This window comes from Artibeus jamaicensis, unplaced genomic scaffold (genome assembly GCF_021234435.1).
Source record: "Artibeus jamaicensis isolate MK-2021 breed Jamaican fruit bat unplaced genomic scaffold, CSHL_Jam_final contig_519, whole genome shotgun sequence".
Taxonomy (NCBI): domain Eukaryota; kingdom Metazoa; phylum Chordata; class Mammalia; order Chiroptera; family Phyllostomidae; genus Artibeus; species Artibeus jamaicensis.
This window is the reverse complement of record NW_026521871.1, coordinates 20,457,997-20,480,434: the sequence shown is the minus strand read 5'-3', so window position 1 is coordinate 20,480,434 and position 22,438 is coordinate 20,457,997. Positions and strand designations below refer to the sequence as shown.

Below are 22,438 nucleotides of genomic sequence, written 5' to 3'. Positions count from 1 at the left end.
CTGGTCAGTGTGCCCTGCAAAAGGGACACTGTGGGATGCGGAGAGGGAGGGCTGTGGACGAGGAAGGCAGAGGGAGAGAACGGGGTCCGAGGGATGAGAGAGAAACAGTTCCAGGGGAAGGGAGTGGAGGGAGACACGGAGAGGGAGAGCCGGCCAAGGCCAGAAAAACAAGGAAGGGAGCGAGAGACAACTCACAAGGGGAAGGAGGGGGTTAGACAGAGACACTGACAGGGAGACACCGAGAGACAGAGGTGGGTGGAGAGAGGAAAGAAAACAGAAAAGCAGCCCGGGCGAGACGGGGCCGAGCGGCCAGGAGGAAGGAAGGAGAGAAGAATAAGCGACGGAGGAGGAGGCGGCGCCGGGAAAGGGAGCCGCGGGTTGCGGACGCCTCTCGGGAGGGTTCTGCAGGGCGCGGGGCGGCCGGACCTTCGACAGCGGAGTGAGGGCGGGGCGGCCGAAGGACCCACGAAGCCAGCGGGCTGCCAGGGGAGCGGACCGGGGCTCCGGGGAAGGTGGGCGGGGGGCGGGAGGGTACCCGAGGGCGGGGCGCTGCCGGGCTGGGAGCGGCGTGAGGGCGTGTCCGCAACGGAGCCGCCCCCTCCCCGCCCCCGGCTTGCGCTGCGAAGCTGAGCCGGGCCGGGGCAGCCGGGGCCGGGGGCGGCTGGCGCGGGCAGGAAGCGGCTCGCGGCCCGGGCCCGCCCCCCGCCTCCTGCTGCCTCCAGGCTCCGGGCTCCCGGCCGCGCCGCGCCCCATGCACTCTCTGTGCCGCGGAGCCCGCGCACGCCCGGATGGCTCGTCGCGCCGCGGGCGGCGCACCCCTCAGCGCCCGGGCCGCCGCGGCCAGCCCCCTAACGCCGCGCCCGCCATTCCGGGCCCCACGGCCGTGCCCGCCGCTGCTGCTGCTGCTGCTGCTGCTCCGGGCGGGGGCCCGCGCTCTGGAGATCCAGCGCCGCTTCCCCTCGCCCACGCCCACCAACAACTTTGCCCTGGACGGCGCGGCGGGGACAGTGTACCTGGCAGCCGTCAACCGCCTCTACCAGCTGTCGGGCGCCAACCTGAGCCTGGAGGCTGAGGCGGCCGTGGGCCCGGTGGCCGACAGCCCGCTGTGTCACGCCCCGCAACTGCCTCAGGCCTCTTGTGAGCACCCGCGGCGTCTCACCGACAACTACAACAAGATCCTACAACTGGACTCCGGCCAGGACCTGGTGGTCGTGTGCGGTTCCATCTACCAGGGCTTCTGCCAGCTGCGGCGCCGGGGCAACATCTCGGCGGTGGCCGTGCACTTCCCGCCCGCTGCACCGCCCGCCGAGCCGGTCACCGTGTTCCCCAGCATGCTGAACGTGGCGGCCAATCATCCGAACGCGTCCACCGTCGGGCTGGTGCTGCCGCCCGCCGCCGGTGCGGGGGGCAGCCGCCTGCTAGTGGGCGCCACGTACACCGGCTACGGCAGCTCTTTCTTCCCGCGCAACCGCAGCCTGGAGGACCATCGCTTCGAGAACACGCCGGAGATCGCTATCCGTTCCCTGGATGCGCGCGGCGACCTGGCCAAGCTCTTCACCTTTGACCTCAACCCCTCCGACGACAACATTCTCAAGATCAAGCAGGGGGCCAAGGAACAGCACAAACTGGGCTTCGTGCGCGCCTTCCTGCACCCGCCCGACCCTTCGCCGGGCTCCCAGCCCTACGCGTACCTGGCACTCAATAGCGAGGCGCGCGCGGGCGACAAGGAGAGCCAGGCGCGAAGCCTACTGGCGCGTATCTGCTTGCCTCGCGGCGCTGGTGGCGACGCCAAGAAGCTCACCGAGTCCTATATCCAGCTGGGCTTGCAGTGCGCGGGTGGTGCGGGCCGCGGCGACCTCTACAGCCGCCTGGTGTCCGTCTTCCCCGCGCGAGAGCTGCTCTTTGCAGTCTTTGAGCGGCCCCAGGGGGCCCCAGCGGCCCGCGCCGCTCCAGCCGCGCTCTGCGCCTTCCGCTTTGCCGACGTGCAGGCTGCCATCCGCGCCGCGCGCACCGCCTGCTTCGTGGAGCCGGCACCCGACGTGGTGGCGGTGCTTGACAGCGTGGTGCAGGGCACCGGGCCAGCCTGCGAGCGCAAGCTCAACATCCAGGTACGCCCAGGCGTGGGATTGCGGGGAACTCAGTCCAAGGGGGTAAGGGAGAGCCGGCCGGTAACCGGGCGGGTTGTGAACTGAGCAGCTCACTGGTGCGAGTGTACAAGGACCCAGATGTGCGCGTGTGGGGACACAGGTGTGTGCTCTGGACCACAGGTGTATTTGGGGGGACTTAGGTGTACTCGTGAGGATACAGGTGTCAGCTGAGGTGGAGGCACTGGCTCGACTATGGCCCAGGGGTGTGTGTGTGTGTGTGTGTGTGTGGTCACTCAGGTGCGTGCTGGGTTACAGGTGCGAATACTTAAGTGTGTGGACGGGGTCCAGATTGCAGATTGGTACATGCTGAAAAGAGCTAAAAGTGCATATACAGCTCAGGTGTGCACCTGGGGGTGGTGGTTATAGGCGGTGAGTTGGGCACACAGCAAGTGGGTGCATGTCTGATCAAGGGCTGTGGTGGGGAGGTGCTATGGCCAGAAGGGTGTGCATGGGGCAGGATGGAGCCCTGAGGCTCAGGAGGGAATGAGGAGGGGCCAGGTGTGTGTGGGGGGCACTAGCTGTGTGCTAAGGGGCCCTAGGTGTCTGGTCAGGGTTGCGGAGTGGCAAGGGGGCCAGGCTGGGGGGATCAGTGTGCGTTGAAGTTGTGGGGATTGTGACCCAGAGTGCAGGAGGAAACTGTGTGCAATTCTCTTCAAGGAAACTCGCCAGCAAGGGATCACCTCTGCAGAGGACTCTGGGAAGTGGACCCCTGCACCTTTTCCATGCTCTGCATCTGGGTCTGAGTCCGGGGAATCCATTTGAACCCCAGGTCTGCCACTGCCCTAGGAAGCCTCAGTTTCTCCCTCTGCAAATGCCAAACTCAGGCTTCTTCTGGTGATTACAGAGCCTTCCTTGGGGCCAGGCTCCCATGGCACTGCTCCATCCCTTCTCTGTGGTCCTCAGGCTGTGGCCAGAATCTCATGAGCTTAATTATTTTCCTGTGGGTGTGCCCAGCACTGGGGCTTAGAGAAAAACCCGGGTTCCTTCTCCTATGGTCTGGCTCCCACGGCTGCCCACGACCCGTCTGGCTGGCCGCCATGAAAACAAAGGTCACGGTGAGTGAGCAGGGCAGACTCTCCCGGGGAGCAGCTCTGCCGTCCGCTGCCGGCACTGTGGTTAAGACGTCCACCGTTCCTCTCCCCAGAGCTACATACCACAGCGGCTGTGTTTGAGAGGGGCCTCAGGGCTGGAGGAGTGAGTGCAGCGTCAGTCCGGCTCTAAGGATGGGACACCCTGCCCGGGCCTCCCTTGACCTTTCCAGGCTCTGTGTGTCCGTCCAGGCCCTTGGAGGGTTTGTGACCCAGGGCCTCCACATTCTCCTCCTCCATCTCTGGCAGGACCTGCCCTGGTTCCCAAGGTCCCTTATTTTCAGCTTGGTCTGGTGCTGTGACTCATTCTGCTGAAGGGGGCTGGGGCTTTCCTCTTTTTAGGGGAGCAGGGCCTCTCCAGGGACACAGCCCCCAGAACAGAGTGGTCAAGGGCCTCCTCCTGACCCCAAGATGGGGTGGTTCCTCAGCCCTCTGTAGCCACTCTCCCTGCGTCCTCCCCCCTTTCCCATACCCAGCTATGGGCACGGACCAGTGCTGTTGGGCAGGGTCTCCCAGATGCGTCCAGTGGGGACGGCGGTCATTATTACTGCTCCATGTGGTTGCCAGCTTTCCAGTTACAGGTCAAGAAGTTGGACTTTGCACCCTGGCTTGGAACACTGCTGTGTCCCTTCCCAGCTGTGTGACCTTGGCAAGGAACTTAACCTTTCTGAACCTCCTTGTCCTCATCCATAAAGGGGGAATAATAAAAACAAGTTCCTGAGGATTGTTTTAGGGACTAAGTGAAGTAATTCCTGTAAAGCGCTTTGTACCTGGCACACAGTAAGCACTTGCTAGAGATCTGCTGTTCTTGTCATTATTACCCCAGGGCACAGTGTTAGCATAGGTCTGGGCTTGGTCCTGGGCAGCGGAGTGACCTGTTTTGGCTGCTTCTGCCATCTTCTGCCTCTAGCACCAGAGAGAAGCCTCAGTAAATATTTCCTAAGCCCCTACTGTGTGCTCAGCCGGTGCTGTGCACTGGGGGCCAATGGTGACTCAGTTTCTCCTCTCGTGGACCATACAGACCAGCAGAGGACTGACATGGAGCCAGGCCCTTACAGCCCAGGGGGATGAGGGAGCCAGGAGAGAGGCATCGAGGCTTCCCTGGGAGAGGAATGTCAAAGCAGAGGTGGACGGATGAGCAGGAGTTAGCCGTGTGACGCCACTGGGAGAAGAGGAAAGGGTCCAGGCAGAGGGGACAGCGGTGCAAACGCCTGGAGGGAGGACACAGCGTGGAGCACTGTAGCACCTGATGGGAGGCAGGTGGGGACCTGTGGGGTGCAGGTTGGCCGTATTACAGAATCGAGACTGCCCTGGGGCCCCGGGGAGCGAGGCGGGAAGCGTTTGAGCCTGAGGAGTGATGGGATCTGAAGGAGCGTCTCCGTGTGGTCCTTCGTGGAAGGGGATTGGTACTGAGAGCACCTGCCTCACTGGACGGAGGTGGGACGCAGCGAGGTAACACGTGAAGCTCTTAGTCGAGTGGCTGGCACACGTGCTTGCAATTACTATGATTATTATTTTAAAGACTTTATTTATTTAATTTAGGGAGGAGAGGGGAGGAAAAAGAGCAGAAGAAAAACATCAATGTTTGGCTGCCCCCCTCAGGCCTCCGCATGTCCCTCACTGGAGAGCCAGCCTGTAACCCGGGCATGTGCCCTGTCTGGGAATTGAACCAGTGACCCTTGGCTTGCAGGCCAGCACCCAATCCACTGAGTCCCACCAGCCAGGGCTACTATGATTATTTTTAATGTTATGATTTTAAAAAGTCTGTAGGCGGCGGGTGAGAGGCAGGGAGAGTAGTGGGGAGGCTGGTGCCATCTCCCAGGCTGGAGGTTCACTCTCTGATTTGCAGATATTTCTTGAGCATGGACTGTGGTGGGTGCTGGGCTGTGTTCTCGGTGCTGGGCTAGGCCTGCTGGGGGCCTGGAGGGAAGCAGTGGGCTTGGGACAGACTCGCCTGCCAGGATGTAGCCGCAGAGGTGGGGAGGGACTGGCTGGAGGGGAAGGAAGCTGCCCAGTCTGGCCCGGCATCAGATGAAGTGGTGCCGCCGGGCGAGGGGACGGCACCTCCTTCTTCCACCTGTTCGCCAGGGCCATCTGACCTCCAGGCAGGACAGGCGCACGGCCAGGTTTTGGCAGCCAGCTTCCCACAGGTGTTTGGGGGTCTCTCAAACCCATAGCCTCTGACGAGGTGGCCTCCAGCATCCCAGCTCCTCACCCTCAGGCTTTGTCCCCTCCTGTCCCTTTGTCTGACAGTGAAGTCTCGGTATCTGCTGCCACCTTCATTCCAGGAGTTTAGCGGAGGGGTGAGGTCAGCGGCGGGAAGCCCGGCCTCCCCCAGCCCTCAGAGGGCCCAGCCTTGTCCCTGATTGTTTTGAACGTATCTGGGGCTGTCGGACTATTTTGAGAGAGACAGCGAGTGAGGAGATTGGCGTTCGTTGGGTGTGGCGTGGATCCCTTTCCTCACCTCATGTTGAGGGGCACGTGAGTTGGGAAGTTACCACAGCTATCAAAAGGGGAAACTGAGGCATGGGGGCCCCCAGCTAGGCAACAGCAGACTGAGCCTTCCTTCCTTCCCGATCTCCCCTGCCCTCACCTTTGAATGACCACTATTTTTGTGTTTTTAAGTCAAAAAGAAAACTGACAAGGAAATGTCAGTGCTGCATTTTCAAGGTGTCTTTTTATAGTAAAGGTGAAAAAAACCCCTCAGGCGGTTTTAAACTGGCATGTGGTGGGTGGGTGCTGGTTGTCAAGAAGGCGTTTTCTGAACCAATTTCAGGGCTGAAATACTGGGTGGAGGTGGAGGGAGGCAGAACTTCCAAGACGGGCTTTACATTTGGAACTGGATAGGGCTGGGGGTGCGCTTCCCATGGCCAAGGGTACAAGCCGAGACACTTGGCAGCACTTAGGAGAAGGGATTCCCATGTACCTGTCATCTGGAGAGACAGACAGGGCTCGGTCCAGGAGACTGGTAACATGCCTCCTGCCCCTGCCATGTCCACATTCCCAGGTAGGTGAGGGCGAAGTTGGCGTTGAGTTCCGTTCTACCTGCATGCTGTGTGAACCAGGCTAAATGATACCATTTACTCCTGGGGTCTCATGTAAAACCGGTCAGGATGTGGGCAGATTAAAATCTCACATGCAGGAAATGGTATTAGTACCAGGAGGAAAAAATTACATTGGAGAAAAGTGTGTTCAGTGTGTGGAACAGCCAACAGGCTCCGGAGTGCTCAGAGGAGGGGGATGCTTTAGGGCAGGGGTGTCCTCAAATTATTTCGGCTGTTTATAGGCAACCACAAGGCTGATGTGGCCCCCAGTGAACATGAGTTTGACGCTCCTGGTTTAGAGGATCAAACCAGGCCCTCAAGGTGAGCAGGCCCGGGCCAGAAGGTGAGGCGAGGGCGTGTCTAGACCTGTGGCCCCCCACCAACCCCCCCCCCCCGTCCCCGAGAGCTCAGAGGCAGGAGGGCACAGGCTGAGACGGAAGAGAGGGCCTGCTGCCACTGCTGTGGACGGGTGGGCACAGGGCTGCTGGCTGGCCCGAGGGGTGCACGGATCGTAGGTGCCCTCTTGGCTCTCTGGGGCTGAGCCCTGAGTTCTGAGCAGGGATACTGCACCAGCCCTTCACTAACAAACACCAATGCCTTTGAGCCCACAGCCCCCACTCTCCTTGCCCTCCTGGGGCAAGAAGTGCTGTTATCCCCCGTTTACACCTGGGACCACTGAGGCCCAGGGTCACACAGCTGGCGAGCGGGAGCTGGGATCTGCACACCGGCTCTGACTGCGGAGTCCACACTGGCTCGTGTTAGCCTAGCCGGGAGCTCTCTGCCGTGAGTCTGCAGTTATCCCCCAGCCCCTGGAGATTCGGGTGGAGCCCTTTGTACAAACCCCCCTCCTGTGATAGCACCCCCAAGCTGGCCCGGGCTGGAGCTGAAATTGACACAGCAGTGACTCAGATCCAGAATGGGGTGCAGCCGGCTGGGGCATGTGCAGAAGCCAGGTCATAAGGTGGAGTCTGAAGCCAATGGGGCCTCCCGCAGAAGTGGGAGAGGCAGGGGAGCTCCGGGTTGCATTCATCTCTGAAAATGGAATCGTGGGACTCTGGGAGGAGTGAGCCCCCGGCCTTCTCAGTGTGGGAATGAGGGACGTGGTCGATGTGAATGATGACTCAACAGGTCCTTTTCCACGTCAACCCCAGCCCAGCCTGGCTCAGGCCAGGCTGGGACCTGGGACCGGTGGGCAGTCTTTCTCCTGTTCTCCGGGGCACCACCTTGCCGTCTGGTGTTTGCTAGGAGGGTGGACGGAGGATCTGTTTACGAGCCCGGCCACACCCATAGCTAAGACCTCTACACCCAGGCAGGCCCAGAGTGGTTGGTGAGTGCTGGACCCTGCTGCAAACTCCTTGGATCCAAATCTTGGCTCAGTGCCTTCCTTGCTGTGGCCTTGGGCACCTTACTAGCCCTCAGTGGGCCTCCATTTCCCAGTCTGTAAAGAGGATTCAGCAAAAGGAAGAATAGGGTGGCCAATGTTCAGCAGAGGCCGTGTGTGAGTCAGCGTCAGCCCCTCAGAAGCGCCCTCGACAAGGGTTCATGTCGCCTGCCCACAGCTGCTGGTTTTCATGGAGGTTAAGGAAATAGGCTGCCTGAGTCCCAGATGCTTCAGGGAGAAAGACATGGTGTATATGGAAGGAGTATGAAGGCCCAAGCCCTGGGAATGGGGGTCACTTCCCTTTCTGGGCCTCAGTTTCCCAACCAAGTTGGGCCGCGGGGGGGAGGGGTGGCAAGGAAGCCCTCCCCCTGCCACCATTATTGCCACTGTTGTTTTTTGGGAGCTTACTCTATGTCGGACACTTTGCAGAGCTCTTTACCTGAAGAGTATCTTTTAATACTGCCCAGATGCAGAATGAATTGAGTGTTACCCCCAGTCTACAGAAAAGGGAGACAGAGGCCCAGAGAGACTAAGTGACCTGCCTGAGGTCACACAGTGGGCAGAAGGTGGAGCCAGTGTCTGGCTGGGGAGTCTGCTCATCGCCTTCACTCCCTGGTTCCTCTGAGCACACTAACCAGTGGGGCCCTGAGATCACAGTGGGAAGGGGTGAGTGGGTCCCTCTGGAAGGTGGAGGGACCCAGACCCAGGGAAGTTCTCCCCCGGCTGGGGCCGCCGTGGGGAGTGACGGGAGCTTTCCGGTGGGGCCTGCAGAACTGCCCAGCCCCGGTGTCAGCATGGTCCCACGCTGGGTCAGGCCCTCCAGGTGGGCGTTCCTGTTCCCCATGACTACAGCTGTCTCCCTTTGCCCACCACAGCCCAGCTTCTCCTGGGCCCCGTCCTTCTGGTAGAGGGTGCTCTGAAGTCTGGCAGTGTGGGTGGGCTCCGCTTTCTTAAGTAGCAGCCTCCCAGAGGGCAGGAATCAGACCCCGTCCCCACCCTCCAGAGCCCCCAGATGGTCAGGGAGGAGACCATGACAGAAGACATGCTGTAGCCAGAGCCGCACACTGACCAGCCTCATCTGAGGGAATCAGGGAAGACTTCCTGGAAGACGGTGACATTGGAGCAGGACTTCGACAGATGGGGCGGGGAAGGCGTTCCAGGCAGGGGACGCGGCAGGGGCAGAGGCCTGGAGGTGTGGTGGGATGTGGCTTGGGTAGTAGGCAGAGATGAAGCTGAGTGTGTGGGGTCTGGGGTGTGGGCCAAGGATTTGGCTGCTGTCCTGTGGGCTGTGGAGAGCCAGCAGGGCTTTTGGGGGAAAGCAACACATAGTTAATCTGTTTCTAGAAGGGATCCTGGGTGCTGACCCCGAATTAGTCCTGCCTGGTACTGGCAGAAAAAGGAGGCTCTCGCTCAAAGCCCCCATGGTGGCTGGACCGGGCGACTCCCCAGGGCCTCGCAGGCTCTGACAGCAGTGTGGAGATTGCCATGGAAACCAGGTCCCCGCTTGGGGACTGGCTGGGAAAGTCTCTTGGTGCCAGCCACATGGATGTGGATCCTGGCTACTGCCCATAGAGTTTGGCTGTTTTCTTCTGTCCAAAGCCTGTGCTTGGCCCTGCAGGCCCTGCAGGTCACCGGGACAGGCTCTGCACCGCCCGCTTCCCCTCTGGCACGCGATGCCACCTGGGTCTGCCCATTTCTGGGCCAGTGTGGCTCACCCCGCCCAGCCCACCATCCTTCACCCTGAAACACGATAAATCACACGCCGGAGGAGAGAGGAAGCTCTGAGCTCCATTACGAGGCCCAGCGAGGCCCCAGTGGGGCATTAATCATGTAGCACTTTCTGCTCTGATCGGTAAATAATGGGGGGGCAGTGGGCAGAGGCCTTGAAGTGGAGGCCAGGCTGGGGAAGGGAGCCAAGCGGGGATCAGCATTCACCCCTGCACCCCATGCCCCTCTCAGGATGTGTCCACCATGTGCGTTGGAGGTGAGCAAGCCCTCCAGAAGTGGCCTTCTCCTTAATGGGTCTGAAATGGGGGTGCAACTCAGGGCATTTCCAGCTCCAGGCGGCTGCCGGCAGTGCTCTACAGAGCCGAGATGACAGGCTGAGGTGAAAGGTGAAGACTCTGGAGCCTGCCTGCTGAGGTTTGAGATTCCCATTTGGACATAATGGCTGTGTGACTTTGGGCAAGTCACTTCACCTCTCTGTGCCCCAGTTACCTTTGCTGTAAAGTAGCATCAACTTGTTAGAGTGTGGTGGGGGTTAAATGAGGTTCTACGTGCAGACATCTCTGCACAAAGTAAACTGGCTGATCATTATTGTCATATTGTTGACTTTATTGTTATTGTTATAAAACTGTCACTTTCCATCTTGGGTTTGGTCTCTGAACTGGGATCTGGGCAACTAGAGAGAGGGGCCTACCTACGCGTGGCTTCCCTGTCACCAGGACGTGGGACCCAGCCCAGACATGTTTGCTGGGGGCCCCGAGCCAGCCCCGTCCCCTCAGCTGTGCTCACAGCAGTTGCACGATGACTCTGGGACCAAGGCCAGCACCCCCAGGGGAGGAGGGTGTGAGATCCAGCCTCAGGGCCCCTCCGCCCCAGGAGGAGGAAGGCGGCCTGCACCCCTTCAGGGGAGAAGCTGGGACAGAAGCAGTTCGGGTAAGGAGGGACCTGCGCCACAGCACTCTGCCACCCTGCCCCCCATTAGAGCTGGTGGGAGGGAGTGACTTTTCACTGAGGCCAGGGAAGAGTCGCTGGCTGCCCATCCCACACTGTGCTCCTCTGGGAACGGTTGGGGGGGCGGGGGGAGCTGGAAGTGGGGCCAGGCTGGGCTGGAATGAGAAACAGCTTCGAGGAGGGGGAGCTGGGTGTCTAGGGGCCACGTCCAGCTAACAAAACAATGGCTGCTTGAGTCAGCGGCTGTGGCCGTGGTTCCCAGGCAGGCCCTGAGCGGAGCAGGCCAAGGCCTGCTCCCAGTATCCTGCGGCACTGCTGATCTGGCCTCGGGGGAGTGGCAGAACGGCTGGTTGTGGGCTCCCTGGTCCTCCGGCTTCTGCCCGGCGGCCTGCAGAGCCAACTGGGGACATCTGTTATGGGAGTTGCTGTTACTCTCCCCACTTCCAGATGAGGAGACTGAGGCTCAGAGGGGACAGGGCACCCCACTGTGTTAAGAGCAGTGAAGTTTGGTACATGAGGAGCCTCAGCTTCCGTTTGCACAGGGGCACAACAAGAGTGTGTGCGCCCCCACCCCGCCCCCAACCCAGTACAGCCAGGCCTCTGCCCTCAGCCCGGGAGCGGTCCCTGTGGCCTGTGCCCAGCCTGTGGGCGAGTCTGGAGCGCTGGTGGTACATGGTGGGTAGGTCGTGTTCAGGGCAGCCTGGCTGACCGATTCACACAGCCCTTCCAAGTGGTGCCCAGCTGGCCTGGCTCAACTCAGTGCCCTGGGGCTGAGTGGCCTGCCTACTTTAGAGAGGGAGGTGGGGAAACTGAGGCAGGCCTCTCTGAAGCTCTGGAAGGGTCTGCTGAACTGTGTTCGTTGCCATTTGTCTGTCAGTCCTGCCTGGTTCAGGGGGCCTGGGGCAAGGTGGGGAATTGCTGCGCTGTGTGTCCCAGGGAAGCTGCCGCCGCTCTTTGTGCCTTGGTTTCCCCAAGATGTTGCTTTTCCTGCCCAGCTCAGGGCCAAGCGGCCTGTTGTTCTCTGGCTCCTCCACAGGGAGGTGCTGGCATTTCCTCTCTGGACAGCAGGTGGCTTCTTCCTTAGTATGGGGGCACACTCAGAGGGGAGCTTTCCTCTCCTGGCAGAGAAACCTCCCTGGCCCAAGGCCACAGTTGAGTAACAATCAAAGACTTGAGGCAGAAAGGTACACAGTGGCCCCATAGCCGCTGTGGTCTCTACCTGGGACAGAGCCACAGAGTCTTGCAGCCTGCCGTGGCGCCCACCAGCGACTCTTCGCCCTTCTCAGAGTGTCCCCTGCGGCAGGGCTGAGGTGTGGTGGGGCCTGCGGACAGGAGGTGGAATGTCCGAGAAGCCCAGGTCTTGAAGCTGTTGCTCCAACTGGCTTCCTGGGGAAAGAAAGTCAACACAATTACAGTTGGTAGTGAAACCAGCATGTCAGAGTTTTAATGGCGGAGTGGGGCAGAGCTGCACTTTGGCCCCGGGAGGCAGCCAGCCGGAGGGGACTGGGGCACCCTGCTCTCAGGAAGGAGTTGAAACCAGAGGCTGTTGCCCAGCCCAGTTTAGAGAGGGGCAAACCGAAGTTCTTAGAGGAATCCAAACCAGGAGCCGGGTGTTGCCTGGGCCTGAACCTCGGCTTCCCCCGTGCGGCCACGTGCAGAGCAGGCACACGGGACCCACGGCTGTCCCTCAGTTGTCCAGCATTCGCCGTGGCAGCGTTGCTCTCAGCGTCTCTGCTGGGAAAGGAAGTGGCTGAATACAGTTGTTCGCACTTAGGTCAACACGAGTTTTCTTTCTTTGTTAAACACTCACCCCAGAGCTCGGCTCTGCCCTGGAGAAGCGCATGCATGTGCTGCCGTGGGAAGTGAAGGTGGTGAGCGGGGCAGAGCGCCTCACAGAGGCAGGGAGCTTGTTTTGAAGCGCCCACACTTGGAAGGCTGGCTGAAAACTTCCCGCCGGGCATGCTGGGCAAAGGGAACGGCACGGGTTCAGACAAGGAAACTGAGGGCCGGGGAAGTACGAGTGGCCCGGAGGTGTGGGAAGGGCACTGGCCGCTGAGGAAACAACCTCATGAAGGTCCAGGAGAATGTGGCCACCTTTGGGGAACTGCAGTGATTGGTGCAGCCGGAGCAGAGGGTGGGGCAGAGGAAGGAAGGGAGACTGGGGCCTGGCCAGTTGGTGGGGGCCAGATCACAAAGGCCCTAAATGCCAGGCTGGATCCTGAGGACAGGTGGGAGCTGGGGAAAGGTTTGAGTAGGGGAGGGGCTACCCAGCTTTGCTCTCAGAAAGGTGACCCTTGCGGACTGGAGGGCGCTGCTGCGACAGTCCAGCTCTCCGCCTGCTCTCGGGGCCATCATTGTTCCTGAGGGGCCGGCGCTGAGTGAGACTTGGAGGAAGGCCGGCGTTGAGGGAGGACTTTCGAGCAGTGTCGCTTGGCCAGGGTGGTATTTCGGGCCTGTGGAGCTGACCGCCCCAGGAGACCGAGTTCGGCTGAGGCCACAGTTGGGATGGCCGCCTGGTCCTCAACCTACTGTCCCCATTTCCTGGGCCTGCAGCCTCCTCCCCCAACAGAGGAGGCATTTCCTGCCTGCCCAGCTTCCATTCTTAAGCCAGTTCAAAGCCTTGTGATTTCCCCGGTGGTTGGGGAGTCAGCTTCCCCTTTTGCGCACAGATCACTCGCAGCAGCCGACGGGTTACTTCTCCTTTTAGATTTTTTTAAAATTTTATTTTTAGGATGAGAAAAAAAAAGTTGGAGGAAAGGCTTTTTAGAAAATTCCTTCAGCGCAAAATTAATGGCTTGTGAACGTCAGGGCAGGCAGGCGAGAGCCGAATTCCCAGCATGCTCCCCCCTCAGCCTCTGCTGCCCTGGCCCACAAATCACCCGGAGCTGGGGCCTGTCCGGCTTTTCCCAGGACCCCCCACCCGGGCTGGCTGGGCCCCCACCCTCACCCCCATTGCAGGACCCAGCGCAAAAAACCCCAAAGGTGACATCAGGGCCTCTAGGGTCTCCCTGCCTTCCTGTGCCTCCCGGAGCTCAGGGAGGAAAGTCACGTCGTCTGGGCAAAGGGTTACGATTTTAATTCTAAAACAACTCATTGTTTAATGGTGCGAGTAATCCACGTTCAGTGAAGACAAGTTACGTAACCCCTGGAAAAGCATCCCTCGCGGCCAGACTCGGGGCCTGAGGGCTGACAGAGGTTGCTCCCTCCTCCCCGTGGCCTCGGGGTTGCTGGGCGCTGGGCCCGGGACGGGGAGGGGCATCTGGGGAGATGGCGGGCACAGCGTCCTCTTTCCAGCTGTGCCCCCAGTTGGGACACACACGGATGAAGGCCGGCAGGGCAGGTCCGAAGCTGAACAGGAGGGAGCCCGTCACAGAGCACCCTTGAGTGACACGGGCCTGCGTCACGGGGCTCACTGACACACAGATCTGAGAAGACACACAGCCGGCTCTCTGTATCCCCCTTTCTCATCCATGGGTTCTACCAACTACAGGTCAAAAACACTATTTTCCACCTGCAGCTGGGAGTCTGTGGGTGTGGAGAGCTACAGCATTATTCTGCACCGTTTTGTGTAAGGCACTTGAGCAGTCTCAGAGTTGGTATCTGCAGGGGGTCCTAGAGCCAGTCCCCCTCTGATACCTGGGGGCAACTGGGGGATCAAAAGTTGAACATGGATTTTCAACTGCACGGAGGGGGTTGGTGCCCCTAACCCCTGTGTTCAAGGGTCAACTATATATGACAGTCCCAGGAATGGCACTTCAGGCAGAGGGAACAGCAGGGAAAAAGGCCCTGAGGCAGGACCCAGCATGCAATGTTTGAGAAACAAATGAGGCCAGTGTGGCTGGAGTGGGGTGGATGGGAAGGTCCCAGGGGCCTGATGGGAGGATCCAGGACTCAGGCTTTATTCTGTGTGTCCCCACTGGAGTGTTTGAAATGGAAGGGGGGACCTTCTTTGCGCTTGGAAGGGCTCAATTGGCAGCTGTGTTCAGGAGCAATGTGGGGGACAAGGGTGAACCCAGAGAAGAGGGGGCTGGGAGAGCCTCCTGGGTAAGAGGGTAGGCGCCTTAAGGTGGTCAGCAGCAGTCAGCTTTTGAGGTAGGCGTGACCTGCCCTGGGTCCCCTTCACAATGACGATCCTGGTGACAGTTGTAGTGGAAGCAGCAGCAGTGTCAGCTGACACTTCTGGGGCATCGACCCCAGGCTACACAGTGAATCATCTCCTCCCAGCTCCTTGGAGTGAGTGCTGTGGATGTACCCATTTCATAGGGGAGTATACTGAGGCTCGGAGAAGTGCCCAGCTTAGGTTGCCCCAGCTGTCCCAGTGAAGACTACCCCACTGCTGGATTCTTGGCCAGGGCACCCTGCTCCACCCATCTCTAGGGTTGTGCTGGGAAACAGCCTCCCCCTCCAGGGCCGTGAGGCCCCAGCTCTATTTATTTGCTGGAGGACAGAAGGACTCAGTATTTGTTGTATAGAAAACTTGCTGAGCTTTTGTGCAAACACCACACAGGCATATAGTCAGTAGTTTATGTTTGCAAACAGCTCAGATTAGGAAAAATAAAAGCCTGGCTAGAGCTGCACCTTGAGGCTATTCCGGTGACCTTCTGAGTGTCTCCTCAGAGCCTCCAGTGCCCACATCTTAGCATCTGGGGGTCAGTGGGAGCTCAAGTCTGCTGCCGGCTTCAGTCCTAGATGCATGGCATGGCAGCTCTCAAGCAGGCTCCGCCCCCTCTGAGCCTCAGTTTCCCCATCTATGACCTGTGGCCTCATAAGCTCCCAGGATTCAGGGAGTCCGTGCCGGGCCTCACCAGCTGTGTTTCCAGTAAACCTGGCCAGTGACTGTACGCACCACTGTGACGTGCACCTGGCTGTCTGTGCGTCTGTCTTACCACGATGCCCCACGGCGTCCTGTGACCTTTCTCAACCACATATCTTCCTGTCACTGTCCATACAGATTTGTGTGGCACTCGGGTGGGAGCGTCCTTTCCGGACGATGTGCCATAATCCACGTAACTTACCCGCTCGGTTCTGTCAGATGTGAGGTTGTGTCTACCGTCTGTCCCTCTAAGCTGTGCTTGCGTCTGCATCCTTACAGTTCTGCACAGTTACTTCCTCAAAGGTGCCTCCTGGGGCTCAGTTTCGTATTTTTGAAAATTTTGCAGGGGACCAACAAGATTTGGAGAAAGGTGGGGAAGGCGGACCAAGTCCAGGGGATGGCTGGGACTGGGGTCACCAGCCACAGCTCCCATGCTCCTGTGAAGTGGGACGAGTCTGCTGCCCGAGGCGGCACCGGGCTGCGTGGCTGGTGGGACTGTACGTCCCAAAACACACCTGGCTGTGCTTCGCCCACCGGCAGTGTGTGTCGATGAGGGGATGTGTGCCTGAGGGGAGGGGAGGGACTCAGTCTGGGAGGCCTCAGCTTGCAGTCCTGTGAGCTGCTGGCACTTTGTGGGTGATGTGGGTAAGAACACAGGTCGGGACTCCCATGGTTGTTATGGAGACACGGCCAAGGCAGGAGGGACGCCCCGTGGTGTCAGCAGGTAAGTTGAGTCAGAAAGTGGGTCTGGTGTGGGCCCCTGTGCTCTGCTGGGCTGTGACCGAGTCCTGTCCTGGCCTCCTGCACACCTGACCTTGTCCCCTTGCCAGCACTTCTGATCCCCCACCTACAACTTCTTCCATATGGTTCCTTCATACCTGAAACATCATCTTGGGGCAATTTTGTGACTACAGCCAAGGTCAGGGGTCAGTCTGGGGCCAGAGTGGGGCCTGCTTGTGTTGGGGTCTCAGCCCAGGGCTGGACCTGTAAAGCAGAAGCAGGATTTGGAGGCCCTGGTGCTGAGCCCCAAAATGCACACAGTGCGGAAAGGGGCTGAAGAAGGTTCAGAGCCGAGGTCTGAGGTGCCGTTTCTTTTCCAGCTGCAGCCAGAGCAGTTAGACTGTGGAGCCGCCCACCTGCAGCACCCGCTGTCCATCCTGCAGCCCCTGAAGGCCACACCCGTGTTCCGAGCCCCGGGCCTCTCCTCCGTGGCCGTGGCCAGTGTCAGCAACTACACGGTGGTTTTCCTGGGCACATTCAGTGGGCGTCTGCTCAAGGTAGGGCGGGGGGGGGGGGGCGGGGGCTGCGGGGGACGGGGGAGCAGGGAGGCTGAGGTCCAATACTAGCCTTCTTTTTCGTCGGTTTACCTAGCACGTGACATTTCACAAGGTGTTTTCACATCTGTTTCTTCCCCTCTGGCTCGTGGTGATAAGCGCCCTGTCATGCAGAGGAGGGGTCCCGTGGTCCAGGGCCGGCCCTTCTTTCTGGGTCTCTGGGCCTAGAGCTTTGGGGCAGGTGGAGCTGTGTTCAAGTCTCTGGGCTCTGCCACTGTTGGGCTGTTTGACCGACTGTGGGCAACATACTTTCTCCTTCTGGCCCTCAGTTTCCCCGTCTGTGAAGGGCTATAAGCCCTACCCCTTGAGACCGTTGAGGGGCTTTGATGGGGGGAAGCCACAGCCTGGCAAGTGGGGGCTCTTGTCTCACTTCCTCCCCCCCCCACCCTCGGAAGAGCCCCTCACCCCCACCCGCTTCAAGGTGACAGGTTTCCAGGGGCAGTAATGCCGGACCCGAGGTTCCTGGAGCTGGGAGGGAGAGAAGAGTCTGATGCCTGTTCCGGGGTGGGATGGACAGGGCCCGCACCGTTCCCCGGGTGAGGGCCCGGACCTGCCCCCCGCCGCCTCCCATTCTCTGCCTGTCCGGAAAGTCAGCTGCCTGGTCCGGCTTCAGTAAGCGCCAGGCCCTGGCCTAACTGACTCAGAGGCGATAACCTAATTCCCTCAGCTGCCCAGGCAGACGCCACAGGCTGGCGGGTGAGGGGCGGGGCCAGCCCACCTGGCCCGGGGACCCTTGCTGGACCACTAACAGGTGGGGGAGATGCCAGGTGTGGGAGCAAGACTGGGGGTGGAAGTTGCCCTCTGCCTTTGGACACCCCAGTGAAGGTCCTTAGGCACCGGGGCTCATGTTTGGGGGTAAGACACTTGGATTTGTATCCTGGCTCTGCCGCTCCCAGCTGCGTGACCTGGGGGCAGTTGCTTCTCACCCTGAGTGAGCCTCAGTGTCCTTGTCTGTCGAGGGGAAACGAAGAGGACCAGCCAGGATCGTGGTCAGAGTCTCCTATGATGACGATGCCTGTGGCCAGAAGCAAGGAGCCTCTCCCACCCCCGCCTATGAAGCTGCGATTTTTTTGAAGATGTTGGCTTTTTAAAAAGATTTATTTATTTTTAGAGCGAGGGGGAGAGAGGGAGAGAAACATTGATGTGAGAGAGAAACATCAATCACTTGCCTTTCAAATGCACCAGAGATTTGAACCTGAAACCAAGGCTTCTTCCCTGACCGGGAATCGAACCGGTGGGTGACCTTTTGCTTTGTGGGACAACGCCCCAACCCACTGAGCCACACTGGTCTGGGCATGAAGCTGCAATTATTGGGCACCCAGTGTCTCCCCAGCCCCAGAGGGCACATCCTGGGCATTATCTTATTTAATTTTCACACCCCTGCAAGGGAGGCAGGGCCACGACTCCTGTCCCATAGACGGGGACGCTGAGGCTCTGAGAGGGAAAACAGTTACCCTGAAGTCACACAGCGAGCACTGGGGTTGAATTCAGGCCCAACTGGCCCAGAGCGCACACTGCCCGTCACTAGCCTCTTCTCCTGCCATCCCACGCTGTGCAGGCTCTAGCTCCTGCCAGCCCAGGGCCAGGAGCACGGTAGGTGCTCAGGAAGCATTTGGAGGAGTAGAAATCTCTGCTGGATGCGTGGCAGTGTGGCTGAGGGCAGCGTGCTGAACCTGGGCCAAGCTGCCTGGGACAGACTCTGCCAAGAGGCCACCTGGGACCGGCGATGTCTCGGGCTGGGCCAGCGCCTGTGGGAACCTGGGGAGAGAGTAATTTCAGTTCAGTGTGTGGAGGGCATGTGGGCAGCTTTTCTGGAGGAGACACTGGGAAGACAGAGCTCGGCCTCATTTGCACATGGGTAGGAGGGGAGAGGTATTCCAGAAAGGGGCACAGCTGGGGAAAGGCCTAGAAGTGGACTGAGTTGGGTCGAGTGGGTGGAGATGAGGCTGGCAGAGCGAGTTAGGGTCAGATTGTTAGGGCCTTGAATGCTAGGGCAAGTTTATTACGTAATCAGGAAGGAGCTGCTAACTAACGGTTTCAGAGCCTGCCAAGGAGGGCTGGGAGTAGGAAACCCCAGGAAGGCATTGACCGTGGTTCCAGCTCAGGGCCTGCTGGGGCCTCCAAAAGGCAGCGTGCTGGGAATGTGTGAGGCCAGTCAGAGAAGCCACTTGATGGGACTCTGAAGGACATGCAGAGGGGCCCTCAGCCAGAGAGGCTTCTAGGCCCCAGCTGGTCCTGGTTGCCCTCCTGCATGGACACTGGGCCCCGTGCCCCAGCCCCAGCCTTGGACTTGGGTCAGACAGGCCAAAGCGTGTGTCCTGGCCCTGAGGCATCCTCATTTATGATTCTTGTCGAGTCCCTTGGCCCCCCTGAGTGCCAGTTTCCTCATCTGTGAAGTGGGTATGAGGGGGGAGGAATGAGCAGCGTGGTCCCATTAGCTCTTTGCTTGCATCTTCTCACTCGGAGCTCCCCGCAGTCCTGCAGGGCAGGCACTGTCATTAGTCCCATTAGCCCAGGAATCTAAGGCTCAGAGGGGAGTGCCTTGGACAAGTTGTCCATTTGTACAGCTTGCAAATGTCAAAGCCGGAATCCAAGACCAAATTTCTGCTCTTAGGCAGGATGCCAAACAGCCTCCCAGGGAATGTTTATAAACTGTAACACCCGTACATATTTACGGGGTGGGGTGTGCTGGTGAGGAGCAGAGGGAGCTCCTGGGAGGAGCACAGCAGAGGCGAAAGTGTAGAGGCTGGACCCACCGCCCTTCCATGCCTGCAACTTCCTGCCGGTCCGGGAAGGGTCCCGGAGGACAGGGAGGCGGAGCCCCGGGTCCGGGTCAGGTCCCCTCTGTTGGGCGGGCGGCAGCTCCTGTGCTGGGCGCCCCCTTGCTCTTGGACCCCTGCTGGCACGCCATCACCCTGACAGCCACCACCCCCACAGATCAACCTGAACGAGAGCATGCAGGTGGTCAGCAGGCGGGTAGTGACGGTGGCCTACGGGGAGCCTGTGCACCACATCATGCAGTTTGACCCCGCAGACTCTGGTTACCTTTATGTGATGACGTCCCACCAGGTAAGGCCAGCGCCCCGGCCTGACAAGGTCCCAGGGTGAGCTGAGCGTCTTGCTTGCCCGGCCTTTGCGCACTGTCCCTGCCACCGGGAGCGCCCTCCTTCCCCACCTCCTTTGCCTGCTCGCCCTTCACCTCTGCGGGGAAGCCTTGCTCCCGTGTTTCCCCAGTTCTGATGTCAAGCCTCAGCTTCCCCAGTTTCTCATGGCCGTCACCAGGCTGAGTCCCCGGGGAGAGGCCAGCAGCCCCACTGAGCTGGGCCCCTACCTCTGCCTCCAGATGGTTAGGGTGAAAGTCGCTGCGTGTGCCGCGCACACCACCTGCGGGGACTGCGTGGGCGCGGCCGACGCCTACTGCGGCTGGTGCGCCCTGGAGACACGGTGAGGCCCCCGGGCAGGGGCTGGGCCCAGGATGCGGCGGCAGGGGAGGAGCCCACCTGGGTCCTGACGTGCATCCTGCCACTCCAGGTGCACCCTGCAGCGGGACTGTGCCAACTCCAGCCAGCCACACTTCTGGACCAGCGCCAGCGAGGGCCCCAGCCGCTGCCCCACCATGACGGTCCTGCCTGCCGAGATTGATGTGCACCGGGAGTACCCAGTGAGTGGGAGGCCCGAGCCCATTTCGGGGGCATGGGGTGGGGAGCTGCCCTTCACCTGGCACCCAAGCCCTGAGTGATGGGGACTTCTGCCCATAGTGTCCCAGGGACCTGGGGACAAACTGTGATACAGGGAGAGTGACTGGACTTTCCTGAGCACGTACCAAGTGCCAGAATATTCTGTGTGCATGCTGTTCACCTCTGTCAGGCTTCACACAACCCTGTGAAGTAGGTGCTTTTAACATTCCCATTTTGTAGATGAGGAAACTGAGGCACAGAGAGGTAAAGGGACTTGTTGAAGGTCATTCAGCTAGAGAGTGGCAGAGCTGGAATTTGAACTCGTGGGCTTCCTGGTTCCAGAGTCCCAGGAAGAAGGGCCCGAATTGCAGGATAGGAGGAATGAACCCCACCCCCACCTCACCTTTACGCCTTTCTGGACCCCAGAGCAAGAGAGAGGGTGGAGGGAACACCAAGTGTCAGGCTGCCATTTCTCCTTAGAAACAGACAGACCTGCAGCATGGGGGGCAAGTGAATCTCCCCTTGCCTGTGCCGGGGGTGGGCCTAGAGCTGCCTCAGCCCCCTCCCCGCCCACAGCAGGCACTTTGGGGAAGGGGGTGGTCCAGACCCTGACAGAGGGCTGGGGCCTACTGAGCCCCGCCCTCAGTGACTTCTCTGAGGCTGGCGTTCCCATCTGTCACCTGTGGGGAGGTGATGGTTCTGAGAGGCTAGATGGGGCCCGGGGCCCCTCCAAACCCCCCTTTGCATTATCGCATGCCATAGTTCTTCGTGCTCTTCAACTCGTCAAGGAGACGGGGCACAGGTTCGTCCTTCTATCTGTCCATCCATCCATTTATTCACTTAGGATATTACTGTTCTAGACCCTGGGTGGGCACAACAGTGAACAAGACAGACAGATCCCTGGTCCTTGAGGGGCTGACATTTGCACAGGGTGAGAGAGAATAAGCACGATGACGTGTCAGGTTGGTGATGAGGGCTGTGGAGAAAAGCAAAGCAGGACAGAAGGAGGGACAAAGGTGGAGTCAGGGTGCTGACATTTTAGACCAGGTCAGCATGGGGAGCTCACTGCAGAGGTGACATTCGAGTAAAGATACGGAGTAGGCGAGCCAAGGTGAATGTCTGGGAAGAGGATTCTGGGGAAAGGGAACTCACAGGGCAAAGGCCCTGAGGCGAGAACAAGGTTGGTGGGTTTGAGAGTGTTAGGGGATGGGGTCAGAGAGGTCATGGGCCAGATCATGCAGCGCCTCCTTGGCTACTGTAAGATCAGTTTCATTTTGCAGGAAGTGGGGGGCGGGGACTGAAGCCCAGGAAGTCACTTGCAAGCTGCAAGTAGAGTCCCAGCCACTGGCACCACTACTGGTTCTCCCTGGGTTGCCAGGCTGGGGGTGGGGCTGGGAGGGAGGTTGCCCCCCACCCCCAGCTAAGGGCGCCTCGCCCTCAGGGCATGATCCTGCAGATCTCCGGCAGCCTGCCCAGCCTCAGTGGCCTGGACATGGCTTGTGACTATGGGAACAACATCCACACTGAGGTCCAGGTCCCGGGCCCTGCCTTCGGCCACCAGATCGCCTACTGCAAACTCTTACCGAAGACCCAGTTCCCTGCCTTCCTGCCCCACCAAGGTAAGCTCTCCATTCACTGGGCTGGGGGGGCGGCTGTCTGGGGACCCTCAGATGCCCAGCCCCTGAGGGGTGTAATGGTGGATCTCAGGCATGGAAGTCCTGATATCACAGCCTCTGATGTCAGTGGAGACCACTGCCCCCTTGACCTTCTCTCCTCGGCTCCCCTGATCCATTCCAGACCATGTGACCGTGGAGATGTCTGTGAGGGTCAATGGGCGGAGCATCGTCAGGGCCAATTTCACCATCTATGACTGCAGTCGCATCGGACAGGTGTACCCCCACACGGCGTGAGTGGGTTGGGGGCTTGCTTCCGGGTGGTGGGAGGAGGCTTTCTCTCTTAGGGAGGCCTTTGGGAGAAAAATGATAGGGTCCCAGAAGTAGATATGACCTGTAGTTGTTCACTCGCCAATTCATTTATTCAGGCAACAAACTCTTATCGCCCAGTGTCTGTCCTCTGTAAGTACCTAGTCTGGTAGGGGTAGAGCGAAGTGCTTTGATTAACTTAATTTAGTATTCTAAAGTCTGTGCTTGCCTATTTCTTCTTTGCATACCTCTTGCAGCAGGGAACTCACTACCCTACAAAGTGCAAAACCCTTCCTGGGAGCTCTGATGATGAGAAACACATTCTTCCCTTGTGCTGGGATCTGCCTCCTGGATTG

General features: G+C 59.6%; 1 protein-coding gene across 1 annotated transcript in view; it reads left to right on the top strand.

Annotated features, from left to right (window-relative positions):
- Window positions 1–646: 646 nt before the first annotated feature.
- Window positions 647–22,438, top strand: part of PLXND1 (plexin D1) — a 50,626-nt gene continuing 28,834 nt past the window's right edge. The window contains exons 1-7 of the mRNA XM_037139343.2: window positions 647–2,108; window positions 16,250–16,426; window positions 19,421–19,552; window positions 19,827–19,927; window positions 20,015–20,144; window positions 21,602–21,779; window positions 21,958–22,066. Of these exons, the coding sequence (XP_036995238.2) occupies window positions 789–2,108; window positions 16,250–16,426; window positions 19,421–19,552; window positions 19,827–19,927; window positions 20,015–20,144; window positions 21,602–21,779; window positions 21,958–22,066 (2,147 nt within the window). The 5' untranslated portion in view covers window positions 647–788. The remainder of the gene's footprint in view (window positions 2,109–16,249; window positions 16,427–19,420; window positions 19,553–19,826; window positions 19,928–20,014; window positions 20,145–21,601; window positions 21,780–21,957; window positions 22,067–22,438) is intronic.